This window comes from Achroia grisella, unplaced genomic scaffold (genome assembly GCF_030625045.1).
Source record: "Achroia grisella isolate CSIRO2021 unplaced genomic scaffold, CSIRO_AGI_Agris_v1 utg359, whole genome shotgun sequence".
Lineage (NCBI taxonomy): Eukaryota > Metazoa > Arthropoda > Insecta > Lepidoptera > Pyralidae > Achroia > Achroia grisella.
The window spans coordinates 90,945-110,576 of NW_026712817.1; the positions used below are offsets into that span (position 1 = coordinate 90,945).

The following is a 19,632-nucleotide window of genomic DNA, read 5'->3' on the forward strand; positions in this document are numbered from 1 at the left end:
ATAGGCACTAGACGAGTGATACAAATACTTTATTTTTTTTTGTATATGATATACATTATATATAAATAAATAAAAATATATTTTTCTATATTATATCTGCATTTGTATCACCCAGACATATACTAATTGCTTATGAATACAAATGCTTGTAGCGCAAGAGGAATTGAACCCGCAACTATCAGATGTAAAGCGGTGTGCTAAACTGCTGGACCATTATCTACTGAAACATTTTAATGAAAATACCTAAAGAACTAAATCGAGCGCTATCAGAAGGGACTGACTGACTGACTTTGTGCAAAATTCTAAAACAGTAGTAGCATATCTATATCTATACGGTGTCTATACGGTGGTACGTTTTATAAACTATAATTTATTTAAGGAACAGCTGTAGCAAGCAAATGTATGTTTCTTTATGTATTTTTTTATTTCCCTACTGCACTCTTCTAATTTAGTCAAAATTACACAACTGCGAGTTAGAAGCAGTATGTGTTCTTTTAAGGCGGAGTACCATGTAGTTGAACGTAAAAGAGCCATAAAATCCTAAACACAAAAAAAATAACCTATAACTACTTATACGAATCAGCGCCATATCCCCAATAACAAGAATCTATATAATCTAAAAATTACTTGTTCATATCTAAATATACATATAAACCATCATAAGTATCTGTAATGCCATTTGGAGAGAGTATATCGTAATATCTAGACATTAATAATATAATAATAGTATATATATATGAAATAATAATCTTACAATTAAGTCAAAACACACAATAAAATTTTTCAAAAGTTAAAGTTCGAAATATACATTTCAATATCTTGATAAAACTTATTTTTAAAACTTAAGTCTAGGATTAACATTTAAGACAACAAAAATATAAATTTCGATGTGGGCATAAAAAAATGTACTTAACTGTATGCAATTAATTAAGTAATAAAAACTAATTAAAAATATTTAAAATTTAGTGATATAGGAGTTTATTTACTCCATTTTACGGTTAAAGTAATTTATTCATCTTAAACTGTGTACATATAACCACAGTATAAGTAGTAAATTAGTAAATATTTTTATTTGCACCGTAAATATATGTCTCTAAATATAAATATATTGAAACAAGTTTCAAAACTAAATTACCTATAGAGACAAAAATAAAACATTTAAAAATTACTTAAGTAATACTAAATTTGTATAATAATTTTGACATTTTTTTGTTCTCTTTGGGATAGCAAATGGTTTGGTTTTATAATATTTTGGTTATATAATTTATATATATTCATTATAACAAATATTTTTGCACAGTATTGATAGTTTATTAGTTGTAATGAATTTTATTTCACACATTTTAAATTGAATACTAATAAACATAATCGCTTACTAATACTATATTACCATTCATATTTTGGAAACTTGACTTTATAACGCTAATACTTTAGAGTCGAAAATCCAAATTCCAAATATTCCAAAATTCATATTTTTTTAATTATTGCAGTATTGTATTAAGGGTGCATAAATAATAGGGATTCGCTTCAATGAAAAATGAAAATCAAGTGTGCAATATTTGAATTGAAGATAAGTTAATCTAAGATACAGTATCTTGAGTCTATTTATGTCAGTATATACTCGTATCCTAGTAACTAAGATAATACTAGCTTTTAGTACTCGCGCCGGCAATAATACCCGAGGGAACGGCACTTCTGACATAGATGCTGAGGGTGAATCTTGGACTGGTCACTCACGTCCAACCCGTCAGGTTTCTCCAGTGGTCTCTGCAAGAAAATATAAACAAATATAATATATTGTCATTTCTCTTTTGCCTTCATGATTGATTTGTTTTTTTTAAAGGATAATAATGTAATAGTGCACTCGCCTGCACTAATGGTATACGCTAGCGGGGCACTAGTGGAGGATGATAAGACAACTGACATGGTATTTGTTAGCAATTCCTTTCCCCCCGATTGAGTTGTTACTTCAGTCTTTCATGTAACTGGAATAGGAAACAGGCTGACTGCCTGATGGTAGTCACCTACATGGGGAAAGTGGATTGTTAGTAATGTGGACTGTTGACCCCATAGATAACAATATACCCGTAAGCTTGACATCCAGGCGGTTTCCCCTAGAAACTATCCTGATAAATTCCTGGCGAATTTATCGTGACGGACTAACTGATCTGAACTCATGTTCATCTTATTACCCTCAGTGCCTGTGCCGCGCCAGCGTAAACCATTAGCACAGGCGGATGCATCATTCCATTATCATCTATAAAATATTATTAAGTTTAATAAGATTTCTTAAGCTTATAGAGAGCGTACCTAGACTTAGGTGGTATAGACGTATTTTGCCAAAACCTGAAAACCACGTTGTGAAGAAGTGCCTTTTCATGGCAACAAGAGAACGAGGCAGAAAAGAGAACGAGGCATGCCGCTAATCTTAAACAATTAAACAATCAAATATCCTCACCGTTGCCTCACAGTACATTTATGAAAATATTATGTATACAAGGAAAAACTTAGATAGTTTCAAGAAACTTAAAGACTGTACAAGTAGAAACTTACGCAATAAAAATAAGCTAATTTTACCTAAATGCCGTCTACACAAAGTTAGTAATTCATTTTATGGTAATTGCGTAAGATTCTATAATAAACTGCCAGAGTCTACGCTAAATCTTACAGAGAGGCAATTCAAATCTTATATTAAACAAATGTTATGTAAAAAAGCCTATTATAAGATAGATGAATTTATAGATGATAGCAATATATAGCAAGAATAAGTTTATTTGCGGACAACGTTATAATTTTAATTTTCATACTGCTTTCTTGATATATGATAGCGTAGCGGCTTTTGTATTGATTGCCGCATGCATCCTTATGTAAAGTGCGAATACTGTAACTACCATATAGTAATTTTTGTAGCTGTGACGTGGTCGTGTGGAATGAGTAGTCATGCTCACTAAAATGTCCAGACATGTGGCGGCGTGGTGGGCCGGGTCAATGGGCTCCCTAAAATATGGTCGAACGCAGTGATGGCTGGCTCATCCGTCATACTCGTGAACGAGTGCTGCTTGTAGGGACTGGTCTGCTCTTATCACTACGACTGATTTAATCTTATTGCATGATTATATTTGACCCAAAAAATTAGTGCTTGTTGGTAGTTTGTATTCACACGTTTCGACTTGTAAATGTAAACTTACAAGGATTATTTAAAAGAGCAACACACAAGTTTCTTGCTCGTTCTTCTTGTGATGAGACAGCTTTCCGAACGAGTGGTAGATAAAAAACAAATTGTTATGACTATTCAAAGGTGCTTAAATTAAGTTTATTTGAATAAATGATTTTCTATTCTATTCTATTCTATTCTGGCTGACTAAAGTCCATAGGGGCATGAAGGAGAAGAGCCTGTCAAATGACGCTGCTTACCAGCGAAATGGCGCCTCAAGATTAGGAAATAACAGACCGACAAACCGGCCCCGTATAACAGAGTGGGAGATTGTTAGTAACGTGGTGTAAGAACCACGTTGCTAGCAAGCAATATACTTTATCAGGTGGCTTCTACGTGATTCCCACTGGAAACCCTTATAAGTTCGATGATGAACAAGAAGAACTAGAGTACCTAACTAACTAGTTACCTGTTTATGCGGGAACACATTGATGCGGCACTTGATACACTCCTGTCCATTGTTGGCCCAGGAGTTACCACTCATCCACTTACGCTTGCATTTAGGGCACTTGTATTCACCGAAGCATCGCTTCTTACCCTGGTATGGGGTTAACCCTTCGCCTTTAGGTCGAGCCTGTAACATACAATATTGAATGTTATACCGTCATACTCGTGAACAGGTGGTTTAGGTTATGGACGCTGGTAAGTGAGTTCTATTTAATTATATCATCATCATCATCATAGGCTCCCTGCAGTTCATTTCTGGACAAGGCACGTAACTGGGCACAATCTTCAACCCTTTTCGTCCGTCTCACGGGGCGTTTGACCATATAAATATATGTAATCTTTATTCATGTAATACAAATAGTTTAATAAAATTACATAATACATCACATTCTTTGTAATTTATTATATACCCTGAAATACCAGGAGTGTCACGAGCGCGATGCCGACTCTTAAAAAACCTTAATATACCCTTTTTGAAAAACCCCATGCTGTAGTCTCTCGAGAACACCTCGGCAGGTAGTTCATTCTACAATCTAAATGTACGCGGGGGGAGGAAACTTCTCTGAAACCGTTTGGGTATGAATTCCCTGTCCATGCCGAGCGATGATGGTAAAAGGTAGCCGTGGGCATCATGTAAAACGATTTCTTCAATTGTTGCATAAAGAATTTATCTACATAATAAAGTTACTTTGCGTAAATTAAATGTTCCCGTAATTTAAGCAAAATAAAAATATTTTGTATACATTAATCTTACTTATATCATAAACGCGAAAGTTTGTGAATATGGATGAATGTTTGTTACTCTGTTTTGCGAAAACTACTGAACGGATTATGAAGAAACTTTACAGTAATATAGCCAAGGGCGGATCCAGCTTTGGCGTCAGGAGGGGGTCACATAGTCGTGGTCAATTCAAGAACGAATAATTTAATTTTGATAACAATAGATACAAGTAAAAAGTAGGTATTTTAATAATGGACAAAGTTATTATATTATATTAAATTAATTAAATATTGAAGGTATGTAGTTGTCGAAGGTCTGTACAGTGTCAAAATATATAAATAAAACCATTATGTTCAATTAGTGGTCCACCCAAGTCCTGGAACCAAACCAGGGGGGGGGGGGGAGGTCATGACCCCCATGACCCCGCCCCCCTGGATCCGCCGTTGAATATAGCTTATATATTAGAATAATACAAAAACTATAAATTTCTCGGCTAGTTATACATAAATTAACATCAGCAGTGGTCTGAGTACCTACACTATAGCCATCGCTATACCTAGGTGGTCGTTAATTTAATCATTGCTGACATTGTAATGTGCAATGCTTACATTTTTAATTGTAAGCTAATTTTGTCAGTAGGTAATGGTAACATTATCAAGTGCTTACTCCAGTACATTTGAGATGAACGATTCTCGGAATTAGATAAACATTCGTGAGAGAATTGCTGTAACGCAGGCAACTGTCCATAATATACATATATGACTAGTTTTTACCCTAGGCTTCGTCTTCTAAACTACTAGACAGATTTGAATGAAATTTGGTACACAGATAGATAATAACATACCAAATTAACATATAGTATACTCTTTACTTAAACATGGCAGCGTGGCATGCCGTTGTTAAAAAATAATTGAGTGTTCATGAAATTTAGTTTATTTAAGGTTGATATGGGCTCAAATTAACAAAACATTTAAATTGTATGATTATATTAATTATTTTCCTTAAGGAACATATTATCAATATTTAGGTAAGGTCTCGGGTTACCGGATGAGATAAAGTACAATTTATATTATTAGCTAGTAAATCAGTACATTGTTTGTGTTCTTGGAACAAAGAAACAAATGTTTATAACAAAGCACTCGTTGTGTTCTAGTAGAAAGATAGACTATACTTACATACGGGAATAATACTCGTCGCTATTGTATACTGGTCGATACATTGACCAAATAAATAAATAAACCAAATTCATTTTAAATTTTAGTAATAGATGAGTCTAGAATGGTGCAACCGTTAGAAATTTATATGTCTTATACATAAAATTCTCGTTTCTCGATGTTAGTTACTATACTCCTCTAGGCTTGACTGATTTTTATAAAATTTTGTATGCATATTCAGTACATCTGAGAATCGGCTACTATTTATTTTCCACTTTTAAGGGATGTTCACCCCTAATATTTTTTATTTTATTTGTACATTTTGTTTTATAAAGGGGCATTAAAAAATGTACATACATACAACATACATACAACCCTAAATTTTCACCCTTCTACCACCAACCCTTGTTTTTAATAGCAATATTAGTACTTAAATTTATATGGCAAAACAACGTTTGCTGGGACAGTATATATATATATATATATATATATATATATATATATATATATACTATATTGATATATAGTATACTATATATAGCTTCACGACAAGACTAAAGGAAAAGGGGTACTTTTTACCAAAATTGTGCGGACGGAGGAGTATGAAATTTCGCACACTTATAGTGTGTTATATTATGTTATCTGTGCTTATAGTTTATATAGAGAAAGAGTGCATAGTTTATTTAGAAGTGCAAAATGTTAAATTCTTTTTAAAATTATGCATATAAATAGATTAAATCAATAAAAAAATATCACACAATACGTGTGTGTATCAAACACACACGTTTTGTTTACTGCTTGTGCGACTGCCAGTGCTTGTGATTATAGTCTTTGCGAAGAACCTTAATAATGTTTATACTTATAATTTAATCAATATTGGCCAAATTTCGATCACTAGTACACATAAAATGTATTTTTAAAAATGATTTTTTATACTTCTATTTTCAAAACATGCGCGCCGTATATTACAAGTAATTCGATTTTTAAATTTCCCAGATTCAAGATTATGTTAATTTTTTTTTTCTTTTGGCTCCAGTGGTTTGTGTTGCCATTAGCCAAAGATAATGTTAATAGAGACCATTACATGAAATAACGCTATTCATTCAATATCAATTATCACTGGCCAGTATTATTTATATTTTTATAGACAGTCTCTGGCTAGTATAATATAATATAGTATATATTTTAAAAATACAAATTAAAAAATTTATAATACAGGTAATACGATTTTTAGTTCTCTAAACAAGATTACTTTTTTTTTTAATTTATTTTTTATTCTATAAAAATTATTTATTTATTCCATTCATAATTTAAGAGTCACGCTCTTGTCGGTGGAGCTCTTGTAATTTTCCACAGTCCTCCATCAACCTCATTAGTTGTTAATACGACACTATTCCAAGTTTTTCCTTAATCTGCTTAATATAGCTGTGTCGTGGTCTTCCCTATCCCCTTTTTCCTTTGATAATATTATTCATAATTTCGTCGTGTCGTATCAAGTGCCCCAACATTTTCTAGCAGAACAATTAAGCAATATGATCAAAATCACTCACCTGGGGGCAATCTCCAATGTAATGGCCTTTTTTGAAGCATAAATGACACATGTAAGCCGGAGGGGGTGGTCTGGGTGGTCGTCTCAGTGACAACGCAGTTAGCTGCTCGGCCAACGAGCTGGTATCGTCTGCTGGAGGCTGCTGGGCAGAGCCCGGCGTTGCAGTTGGTAGAGGTCCCCATACCGAGCCTGGCACCCACTGTAAAGTGATGAAGGAGAATGTGAGCGAAGGAACTGTATTATAATGCTACTAAATATTATTATGTAGACATAGTATAGAGTTGCCAGCCCCAAATTAAAAAAAAAACAGGATTTGTAGTTGGATAAATTAGAACATTTGAGTATAAAAACAGGACGCAATAATAAAGTTGCAGTCGTTAATTAACATGTAGTGAAAATTAGTGAACCAAAGTATTAAAATCCCAAGACGCTGCTTACAAGTTACAACCAATTCATGACGTCGCGTCGTGTACTAAGACATGTAAAAACTAGGACATGTCTTGGGAAAACAGAACTGTTTACAACTCTAACACAGTATAATGTTAGATACAGACATCTAAATAAATAAACAATTTTAATAAACTGGCTGTAAAAAATACTATCGAATTAGGTAGATGGTAGGGATAAAATTAAAAATATCGACATTCATGAACGACTAACATAGGTTAGTCGTCCTACTTGAATAAATTATATTCAATTTGATTTTATTCCTAAAATAAAAGCCAAAATTACTCCGTAAATGATTAGCTATCTCCGAGTTAAAGCTCCGTCAAAAATAGTCCAGCCTTTGCAGAGATTAGCAACACAAGAATAAATAGGCAGACTAAAATAATTAAAATTAATTTGTTGATGTTAAATCTTATGAACGTATCATATGCATTTAGTGTTATGTGCAACTGTTAATTTTAAATTAAAAAGAGACTTCAATTTTATTTATTTATAATATATACATATACACGAGCGTAACAAACGTATTTTGTGATAACGGTGGTACAGTTCATATCTATCTATCTATAGCTGTCTATAGTTCAATCTGTCATTCAGATTTGATACAGGAAACTACATCATAAGTATCATTGTCATCAACCATCAAAAATTCAAATTGCTAGTTTATTCACGCGTAAATATAAAAGTATTCCTAATTCACATTAGGTCAATTGAAATCGACGCAGTTTTGTATAGACCTTACGGTTTGGTGATAAGGTTGTTTATTTAGTGGCAGCTCGAGGCATGATTCACGGCGTCAACGCACGCGCACGGAATTGGACCGAAGTAATTCGTTAAACAGATGCGCGCGCGCTTCTCTGCCGCCCAATAGGAAAGCGTAGCCTGTTATTTACTGCGATTTTATTTGACTAATCTTCTCCGCGTAGATACCACATTGATTATGTTAAGACGGGTTTCCTACTGCGTATTAACTAAGTCCTCAAATTCTAAAATCATTTATTCATGTAGGACATTTTGGCCGCTTATGAACGTAAAATTTTTATATTATAATTTTTACCCTACGGACGGTAGGGTAAAAATTATAATATAAAAAGTTCAGTATGCAGATTCAATTGAGAAGAACTGGCAAGAAACTCGACTGACTTTCTTATTTTTTTAAAGCCAGTTTTATTTACAATATTTACTTACATAGGTGTCTATGTCTAACATTAAACGAAAATCCCGTGCATGTACAAATATTGCCATGCACGCTCATTCAAGTCATCGTTTAGTGAGTAATAGGCTTTGCTCAGTAAATATGATTTAACAGATGTTTTGAAATTATTCAAGGGTAATTCCAGTATATCCTTTGGTATCTTATTATAATTTTTTATACCCGTTCTTATAAAAGACCTATTGACTTTTTCTAAAAGACACTTGAGGCCTCCAAGTGTGTCTTTAGATCTAATATTAATTTTATGAATATGGCTATTTTTGGAAATAAGTGCAGATTTTTGTTTACATATTACATATTCGAGTATATAAATTGAGAAGCAACGATGAGAATATTTGACTCTTTGAATTTCTCTCTTAATAAGTCACGACTACTCATACGCTAGTAGATCGCTTCGAAACATCTAATAGAAATATTTGAATTTGGAGACTGGAACGTTTATTTTTTTATTTATTTATTTCTGGCCACTAAGGGCCTATATTATAAATACCTTATAGACTAACACATATGTACTAATATTTGGAAATAAATATAAATCGTGGTCACGGCATTGACGACGGTAATCTGCCACTGTAACGCCGATACACCACACCTTTCGGCCAGTAGTCATCCTTTATGAAGGTGGTTTTAATTTGTCTATAGCTGTTAGCTGCAGCTGGTCAAGCTTTATATATCCTTTATTGCTTTTAAATACAATATTAGAAATATTGTGAGTAAAGAAGGATTTATTTCTGAACGAGATCTCTTCCAGTCAAGTTAAACAGCGTGGCACAGCGGACGAAAAAAAAGTACACTCCAAACCTGCGAAGGACTTATAGCTAACTCCTGCTGAAAGCTAACTCCTTTTTTTTTTGAGTGGAAAAATTTTCACACGATCGTCTTTCCACCAGTGTGGTTACTGTCGTAGAAATATGTAGTAACCTATTTATAAAGGGATATATGTTTTAATGGTAATGGTAGAGACTGTGAAGTAACATATACCTGTATAATTTTTGTTAAGGAATACAAAAAATAAACTTTAAATATATTAAAATAAAAAGAGTTAAACTAAATTAAACACTAAACCACGTGGTGTACCTACGATGCTACGATCTCAATTACAGAAGTCGCGAGATCATGTTATTCTACCGCGAATTTTATTAGTCCGCGTGGAGTTTAACCTAATTTTTCTAAAATAAAAGTAGCCTAAGTTACTCCTTATTATATCAGCTACCTGCCAAAAAAAGTCCCATCAAAACCGGTTCAGCCATTTCAGAGATTAGCCGGACCAAACAGATAGACAAAAATTGTAAAAAAAAATACTTTGGTGTATGTACCGTATTTATATTCATATGCATGTAATAAAAAACAGTTATTTCAATATTACAAACAGACACTCCAATTTTATCTATATGTAAAGATGTATAGATTAGGTCCTTTAAACATTGATGGAAAATACATATTTATATTTGACCCAGACACAAATACTCCACATACTCTTTTGTTTATTGTTAAAAAATATACATTTATTATTGCTGTTTCAAAGATCCTTTTGTATTTTTTATTATGGTCGAATTTCGACTACGGCGCGACCACTAGTTTATATAGATAAAAAAATTTAAAAGTTACAGTATAGTAGTAGTCATATTCATGAAGAAACTAAAATTAGACGCATATATAGTGGGTGGGGTAATTTTAGACAACGTTACGTTGGTCGCACTCACCATATTCTATTTGATACTGACCGTATTTTCTATTTAGGACGTTATTTGCAAAAGGGGTTTTTTTAAATGGATAATAATGGTATGGTTCACCCGCCTGAGCTAACGGTTTACGCTGGCGGAGAACCAGTAGAGGATGATAGGATGAGCATGAGGTCAGGTCAGTTAGCCATAGTGCCAATTGAAATGGAATTTTGAAAATGAAAACTTATCTAATGATTTCCAGGGGGAACCGTGTGGAGGTCAACATAGTTGGCTATATATTGCTGCTCGTGGGGAATAGTCAGTTCGGGTTACGAACACTGATTAGACTATTTTGCAATAACATATACATGGTGATCATTATATTCTCCCAAATTTGAATTTAAAAATGAATCTGTATTATTGTAAACATGTACAACAATTATTTGAAAAGAATACAAGCTGAGTTTCTTGTTAGTTCTTCTCATCTTGAAATCATTGGGAACTGACAGTAGATTTGACATATCATAAGTATTAGACCTACTTCAATAAAGAAATTTATAATTTGAATATATTACTTTTTAAAATTCATTCATTTATTATTTATAGAGCATATCATTTACATAATTATATTCGCACTAGCTGTAATACGGAGGTTTATCTTTTTCATTAATTTTATTTTAGTTAAAATATACCATATGTCAAAATGTTACGAAATCTAATGTAACGATGTCGTTACTTTCGATTTCATAATATTTGTACATTCTTTATTAAAGTAAAACAGCCATTTAGTGTGAAAGCTTACACACAGACAGATACACCTTCGCATTTATATTAGTTTAGATTACACTACTATCTTGATAATTTCCCCTTTTTTTTTAAATAATGTTTTATTCATGACCATGGATACAAGTCCTTCAGTCGACCACTTTATAGTTTCCCTCCTGTTATTTGTGTTGTTCAGTTGTTAGCAAACATTGCCAGTAGCTAAGTGATATTATTACGTAGAAATAAAAAAATAAAACTATTCAAAAGTCCTCATATAGATATTACGTTTGTTCGAATAAAGATTATTTATATTTCTACTATTTCATTGTAAAAAAATATAACACCATAGATAAAAAAAAATCTTAGCGATGTAAAATTATCCTTGTATTATTTAACATACGAAACAAAAACAATCGCGTGTAGGTACAGTAGAGTTCACTGCACTGTTGATTTCCCGCGTCCTTATCCGGGTATAAAAATATTATTTTTGTAATCACATATTTCTGCCATTACATAGTACGAGTATATTTTTTTGGAAACAGAGATGCAGTAGATAAATCTCTATTCCATTTTTGAATATCACAACTACAATTTTCACTATATTTTACGCGTTTTAGCTAAAAATATAGTGAAAATCATAACCTATTTTTAAATAGAGATTTGTGCAGCAGATATACTATTAAAATATATTAAAATAATAATGGTAGAAAAAGTGGCGTGATACGAAAATTACATCTTATGTAAAAAGTTCACGTGTCACAATGTTAGTTACTTTACTCCTCCGAAACGACTTGACTGATTTTTATGAGAATTTATATACAGTATGTCTGGGTATAGTATCTGGTATAAGGGTTGTCTCTAACATTTTTATTTTGGATTTTTTTTTGTATTTATAATGTGGCCTGAAAAACACATACACCCCTGAATTTTCACCCCTTTATCACCGACCCTTATTTTTTAATAGCGATTTTAATTTATATGGCAAAACATCGTTTATGGGGTCAGCTAGTATTCTATAAAAATGTACAAAATCTTTGATAGCAGGCATTATACTTTTGCATTATGCATTATACGTTTGTACTTTCAACAATATTGCCAGTATGCTGACCTATAGGTTAGGTTCACTATGTCGACTTATTATTTGTTATATGGTAATATTATTTGTTAAATATTTAAATATGGCTAACACTAAAAACAATTTGTTATTTTTTTATCAGAAAGAGATTTTTGTCATTTTCCTGTAATATATAAAATTTAATACAGACCCAATCGCGACAAACAGCTAGACAGAGTTAGTTTCGCATTTATAATATTAGTTAAGGATTAATATTTATTACATTAATATTTCTTATTCTGTCAAATTCTGCAATTATGTATAGTCAATTCATAAAGTCTTGAAATTGAATATCAAGATTGAATTGACTTGAATCGAGTAAGATTGACCTTAACTAAACAGAAATATCCCGAACTGCGAACTGAATCGAATCGTGTCTCGATATTGACTTGATATCATTACTAACAATATTTCCATTGTATAATTATTAACTGATTAAGATATTTAATATATTTTTATAACTCCAGTAAACAATAATGCTTTATACGCAAAGTATTTAGGTAAAACAAGCAACATACGATTATTTAAAAGGACTACGAGTATATGTATACGCAAATTTCTTGTGAATTGTCCATGGTTAATTATTTATATAATAAAAATAGTATGTTTTTACATTCTTTTACTATTTTATCACTTATGCATAACGCATAACATACAGTAAGTAGTTACTTAGTTATGAATAACTGGCAAGAAACTCAAACTTACTTTTTAAAATGGACCATTTTAAAAAGTATTTTTTTACATAATTAGGTATTTAAAATCCCGTGACCGAAATACTATTGTCATAAAAGACTTATCCCCATGAGTAACCTCTTACTATGCCCTTATGTGGGAAATTTATGTTATACAATTATGCTATGGTACCCTGGAACACAAACAGATGTATGCGGAGAAGTTCTTAGCCTCCTAATATAGACTGTTACCGAATACTGTTACCATTCTGTGAGGCACCGCTGTTAGTATACAGTCTAATGATTACATCCTGCCGCCTTTGATGCACCAGACACCTGTTTTGTCACCGTAATAGCCACATTTGTATCAGTATCTTAATTTTGTTACGTTTAAGAACGATTATGTTTAAGATACTGTTGCGGCTTCTTTGACAGGACTGGTAGCAGCTTATGAGACGACTAGTTGACAACGCAACTTCGTCTGCGTTTAATTTCCCCACCTTTTGAAATATTTCTAATTGCAGCTCCGCTCGTATTGGTCGTAGCGTAATGTTATATAGCTTAACGCCTTCTTCGACAGATGGACTATCCAACACAAAAATATTTTTTCAATTCGAACCAGTATTTCCTGAGATTAGCGCGTTCAAATAAACTCTTCAGCTTTATAATAATAGTATAGAGAACTATTGAGTGTAGAACGATACGACAAATATGACGGATCGAGAAAAAAATATTTCTTAGTTAGTTAAATTCTCGTTTTAATACATATTGACAATAATCTTAATGATAGTAAAAAAATATATACCTATTTTATTCAATAAGTATCTTTCGACACAATTTTTATGTCATTGGAGTGATAAACAACCAGACGTTGTTAATCGCCTGACGGTCACCTATATAAATTTCATGTATATAGGTGACCGTTACCATCAGGCGATGAACAACGTCTGCTCGTACTCCCATGAGCTCCATTACAGACTAAGATGTCATGAAAACACACGTCATGTCATGATATATCACGACACTACCCTTTAGCGGAAGATCTTAGATTTTTAAATTAAAAAATAAACCTTTTCCCTATGTATTTAGTTCTGCTATGAGAGGCAAGAATGTAGTAATCCCAGATATTTAATTTCATGTACTATACGTATAATTTCATTTCATGTATATGCATTATAGTTCGCTATATGTAATGACGTGGAGATCTTTGGGGAGGCCTATGTTAAGCAGTGGTCGTCTTCCGGGCTGCGATGATGATGATGCTGATATGTAGTGATGGCTTCGTTGGTCTGACAGTTTAGCACACCGCTTTACTTCCGAATCAAATCAAATCAAATTTATTTGCGATAAACATGGATTTACATTAATTGTTATTGTAATATAATGTCCCAATATGTTTTTCTGACGGTTTAGCACACCGCTTTACTTCCGAATCAAATCAAATCAAATCAAATTTATTTGGTCATCATATTTATATGGGTTATTTGACAGACTCGATATTCTATCGGTTTAGCACACCGCTTTACTTCCGATAGCCGCTTATATTTATATGGCTAAACATGGGTTTACATAGATTGTTATTGTAATATAATGTCCCAATATGTTTTACTGACGGTTTAGCACACCGCTTTACTTCCGAATCAAATCAAATTTATTTGCGATAAACATGGGTTTACATTGATTGTTATTGTAATATAATGTCCCAATATGTTTTGCCTCATTAGGCATACAAAATTTATAATTAATTAAAGATTATTTAATTATTAAAACAATTGTCATCATTAATGATCATGATCATCGATGATCGCGTATGCAATGACAGGATTGGTGGTGAGAGTAAACACACAGCAGGGTTGGAAGTTGTGTATTAACTTTATATCTTAAATTACTCTAATTTTACACTAGTTATTAAGACTATTTGTATTAAACACTACATAACTGCGTGACGTTAGATAAAGTTACTTATCTAACATACACGGGCACAATCTATTATATTATACTACGAGCTGAAATGCATTACTATATCACAAGTACGCCGATGAGCGTCGTAATAAATAGCAATTATTTATGTACCTCGGCTGTTTCAGTTGCATTCATATTACGCAAACCATTCATTAACGTTACAAATCGATTCTACGACTGCAATGTAATTTTATTCATATTGAGTAAAGTCTCTACAAATAAAATACAGTACAGCAACTACACACGTGGTCTGCGCAATGGAGATGGCTACACAGTTTTACTTTATTGCAAATACTGTGATGCCAGATTGGGAATTTACCCCAAATTAGCGTGAAGATTTTGACGATGGTACAAAAATTGGAGAACATGTAAAAAAATTTAGTTTTAGTCATTTTTGACACGTTTATTCAGAATTAAAAAATGAAATTTGTATTCATGGTCAGCGTATTACAAAAAATTAAGTACCATATTCACTACTCTTATAGTGTGTATAATACCGTTTTGCATACCCTGCTGTTCTGTAAGTAAATATCATCGCTTTGACATAACCACATTTCACTGGGTATTTGAATCTAACGTAGACAAGTTTACCGGCGTCTTTCGGGTTCATTTTTAGTTTAGTTACCATTATCGTTCTTACAGAGATTCTTTATTACAGAGATTTTTCTTGAGGATTTAAATTTTATTGGAATTTAGAGCAAAACGTAGGGAAAAAACGGTCAACTGGCAACACTGTACAGCTATTAATCTAAAATTAGATAACCGCCTTACCTGTTGGTTAATAAAATAACAATTTCTAGAATACAATTCGGATTTTTCCGATTGACTACAATCTTTAAACACCTCGGGAAAAAGGGAAATCTGGGGCTGACCTCGAGGAAAAGGGAAATCTGGGGCTGATTTAACAGCCTCAGATTTCCCTTTTTCTCTAGGTGGGGCGCAAACTAAAAATTGCCGCCCTCACTAACACTCCCCCGCCCCCTCCCTCCGACCAACAATTTCACTATATTTGCAACATGCTATATATTATCATACTATTTATCCAATAACTATTACTGTTAATTATTGTGGCTTTATTAAGAGTTATATCTTCATTTTCAATGAACAACTTATTTGATTTACATCTCTTAGTGATGAAGTTGTCAAAGGTGCGTTAAAAATGATGAGTTGTGTATACTAAATAAGTTCGAATTTGCGCTCCCAGAACATGCCGCCCAGGGCATGGTTCCACTGTCCCCCCCCCCCCTAAATCCTGGACTGAAAAGGATTCAAGTAGTATTTGCGTAACATATTATAGAATCCCTTGTCTGAACAACTAACGCTACACAAGGTCGTCTTTTGTTAACCGAAGTAAATAAAACAAGGAATAATTGCCTTGTTTTGTTTTATGTTTGTCATCAGCACACTGAGCTTATGACAGAATTCATAATTTCAAATTCTTTTTTGGCCCATATTTTGATATCTTTGTTATATACTACTAATATGCAATATTTAGATACTTGTATTAATGAAATTAAATGAAAACTATTGTAATTTTTTTTGTAAAGAATAAATTACACTTAATTGGTGTTTATTAACATTCTTTTGACCTATAGATATCTATTATCAGCAACTAACATATTATAATTTATTTAAAAAAGATTGACAATAAGGTACAGTTCTCTCGAGATTATTTTAGTATTGAATCTGATAACAGTTGTACAAATGTATTTGCAAAAGGCATATTTGCTATAAAATAAAGGCTGTAGTAGACTACAACTACCTGAAGCCCACTCTTTGCTTAATTGAATTCAGAATTGACTTCTGAACAATTCAGCGTCAAGGACCAGAGAGGTATACAAGAGGTAGACTCGTACAAACTTGTCTGCCTTATAGGTGAAACAGTACATGTAACATGAGTAAAACAGGAACCCACATCTGTTCCTGTTTTACTCATTTCTGCACAAAGCAGCTTCGTTGTAAACTGTATGTCAGTTAAAGGGTGAGATATGGCAGCGAAATTATTGGGTACGGAGGTATCTTAGTTCTCCTAAATGATAATACAAGCGTGTTTTGCAGGCGTCCATGATAAACCGATTTACGTTTCAATTACATTTCAAATAAGGATTGGTTTCGAATTTGGAATTTCGTTGAAATTATAGAAAATTTGTTCCATTGTACGCGACGATTACCACTTACCACCAGTTTGGCTGTCAGTTTGTTTGCATTCCATTTATATAAAAATCTATAAAAAACGCAATTAGCTAAGGCTCAAAACACGAATTCACTTTAAGGAAATATTTAAAAACAGAAAATATTAATAGTTCTCCAAAAGTTTAGGTTCTACGGTACTTTATATACATTTATTACAAACGGTCACTAGTGTTTACACATATAAAATGAAAACGAACGGAAGTTTCACCATACCGGTTCAATTGTATCTTTTTGTAGAATTGTAAACCTAAAAATAGACTCCATCACATGTAAGTACGCGGATGCTCTGCGACTAGAAGTCAATGTAATCATAGGAATACAGTGTTTTTAGCTATAATAGTGATGTGAAATTCTTACCTGATCATTCTGGTCGTGAGTCAAGTAAAGCCAGCCGAGTAGAGCTTGCGGGCAGCTCTCTGTCTTACCGCACCATTGCGGTAAGTCAGTACCGATAGCAGTCGGCGACATCGCCGCATCGGCCTCGCGGAAACCACTCAAAACGGCACAACACTGGCGGATTTCAAATTTAGAATCGTTTCAAATTTGGAATGTTTCAAATTAAGATCGTTTCGAATTTGGAATTTCGTTGAAATTATTGAAAATTTGTTTGTACAGAAGAAACAGAGCGCGGTCAGCCCATGTCAAGCTAATGCGGCCGGGCCGTGTAGGTCGGTATTTTTGGATCGCGCTGGTGTTCGGGATGCGCGCGCGCCGGCTACACTGTGACTAGCTGCCGCTCCTTAAGACGCCCGACCGGGAATAAGGATGGTGTTTGTTTATTATATTTTTATAATTATCGAGTTGTTACAGAAGGATATCGAGATAAATGTTAACTTATTTGTAATGCTCAATTAACAAGTAAAAGTTATATTAAATAGAAATAATTAGCAACAATTAACAAATAAAAAAAATAATAAATAATATACAAGTTAAAAATTAACACGAAATATATTTATATTCATGACATCTATTTACTTTCACCTTTGTGCTAAATTGTAATGAACATCGGGAACTCAATAAAAATGAAACGTGGTAAGGTCCCGTAATTACATTAATAAATAATAACCGCGTCAAATTTAAAACAGTATATAAATTATATAATGATTGCAAAGTGAATGTTTAGAATAGGTATACTATTTGTAAAGATATCACATTTAACATAAGTTAAAAAAAATACTCAAAATTTCCAATCCTCAATTTTATAACTTTATATTTACAGATAGAGCCGTTTTAAGCCAGCTTTAATTTACAAACTTTTTAAGTTAAAGTCTAAGATTACTAGTCTAAGACTTTTTAAGTCTTTGCTAAGAATATTTAATTGCAGAATGAATACATGAACTTATATTGTCCAATTAAAAACCTCATCATTTTTATGTCAGTTTATTTATTCAACTGTAATGGAAAATAAGCTACCCATGTTATGGTACCTAAATACTAACCGTTGCCTGAACAGCAACATGAACATCACATCATCATATGACGTCCGTGATATCACTCATGCGTTGCCATTCCGGAGAATTAAGATATCATGAATTAAGATATCACCTCTTCAACCTTGCCATTTCAACGCTATATCTTAATTTTCAATTAAAACACATCTTACAAAGCAATATGAAATATATGAGACAGAGTACACAAGATCCTTTATACTCTGCCGCAGTTTGTTAATTTCGATAAAATCAACAAATATCGACATTTTTATCGATTGTAATTATTGTGGACCGTTCACATCACTAGTTTGGAACATGTGGGCGCACCCGACCGCCGGGATACAGAGCGCAATATTTTCGTTCAGCCTCTCTACCATGTTACTCTAAATTTACTAATGGTATCGAAATGCTCTCGTCCACTCCCATACAAATAGCGATTACAGAACTTATTGCTGAATTAATTGTGGTAACAGTCATTATAAGATTGAGATATTGTAAGAAATTAATTGCACCTATCAATCATATGTCTGAAATATAATGAACTGGCAGCGAATGTACACTTATTACATTATAGAGTACCTAAAGAACTGAACCTGAGTCAACTGCGTCAATGTTACAATATACTAACAATTAACCGCGACTTTGTTTACTTTTTTGAGTTAAAAGATTGCCTATGTTGATCCTTGGGATACAATCTTAATAATAATAATTATTATTATTATACTATCAAATTTAATTAAGATTCATTCAGCAGTTTTGTAGTGCAAAGTTAAAAAACTGATACACAGACTTTGACATTGTCAGGTGCTAAGACCCGTAACACTGCGACCTGATATTAAGTTCACTACGTAGACCCGTGAGGTATAAGAATTGAAGAAAATTCTTAGGAGTGGTTTTTATCTCTTTATCTGTAGGTCTTTAATCCAGTCAGCTCGTGGTCATGGCTAGTGGAACCTAGACGAATCGTCAAGAGAGATAAATACCTATATTTACCATAAAATTATTAATCCTAGTTTTTTTTCTAATTACTCCAACGTTCTCTCGATTGCTTTAAAGGAATAAACACTCCGAACACTTGTGTTAAGTAT

The 19,632-nt window shown here is 32.8% G+C and overlaps 1 protein-coding gene across 1 annotated transcript; it reads right to left on the minus strand.

Moving 5' to 3' along the window:
* Positions 1-1,217: 1,217 nt before the first annotated feature.
* LOC131843947 (zinc finger CCHC domain-containing protein 24-like) lies at positions 1,218-17,854 on the minus strand. Its single transcript, XM_059192733.1, has 4 exons — positions 17,472-17,854; positions 7,087-7,284; positions 3,624-3,788; positions 1,218-1,767 (listed from the first exon to the last, which is right to left on the minus strand). The coding sequence occupies exons 1-4, from the start codon at positions 17,580-17,582 to the stop codon at positions 1,654-1,656; spliced, it is 588 nt and encodes a 195-aa protein (XP_059048716.1). The 5' UTR covers positions 17,583-17,854; the 3' UTR covers positions 1,218-1,653.
* Between the last annotated feature and the right edge of the window lie 1,778 nt (positions 17,855-19,632).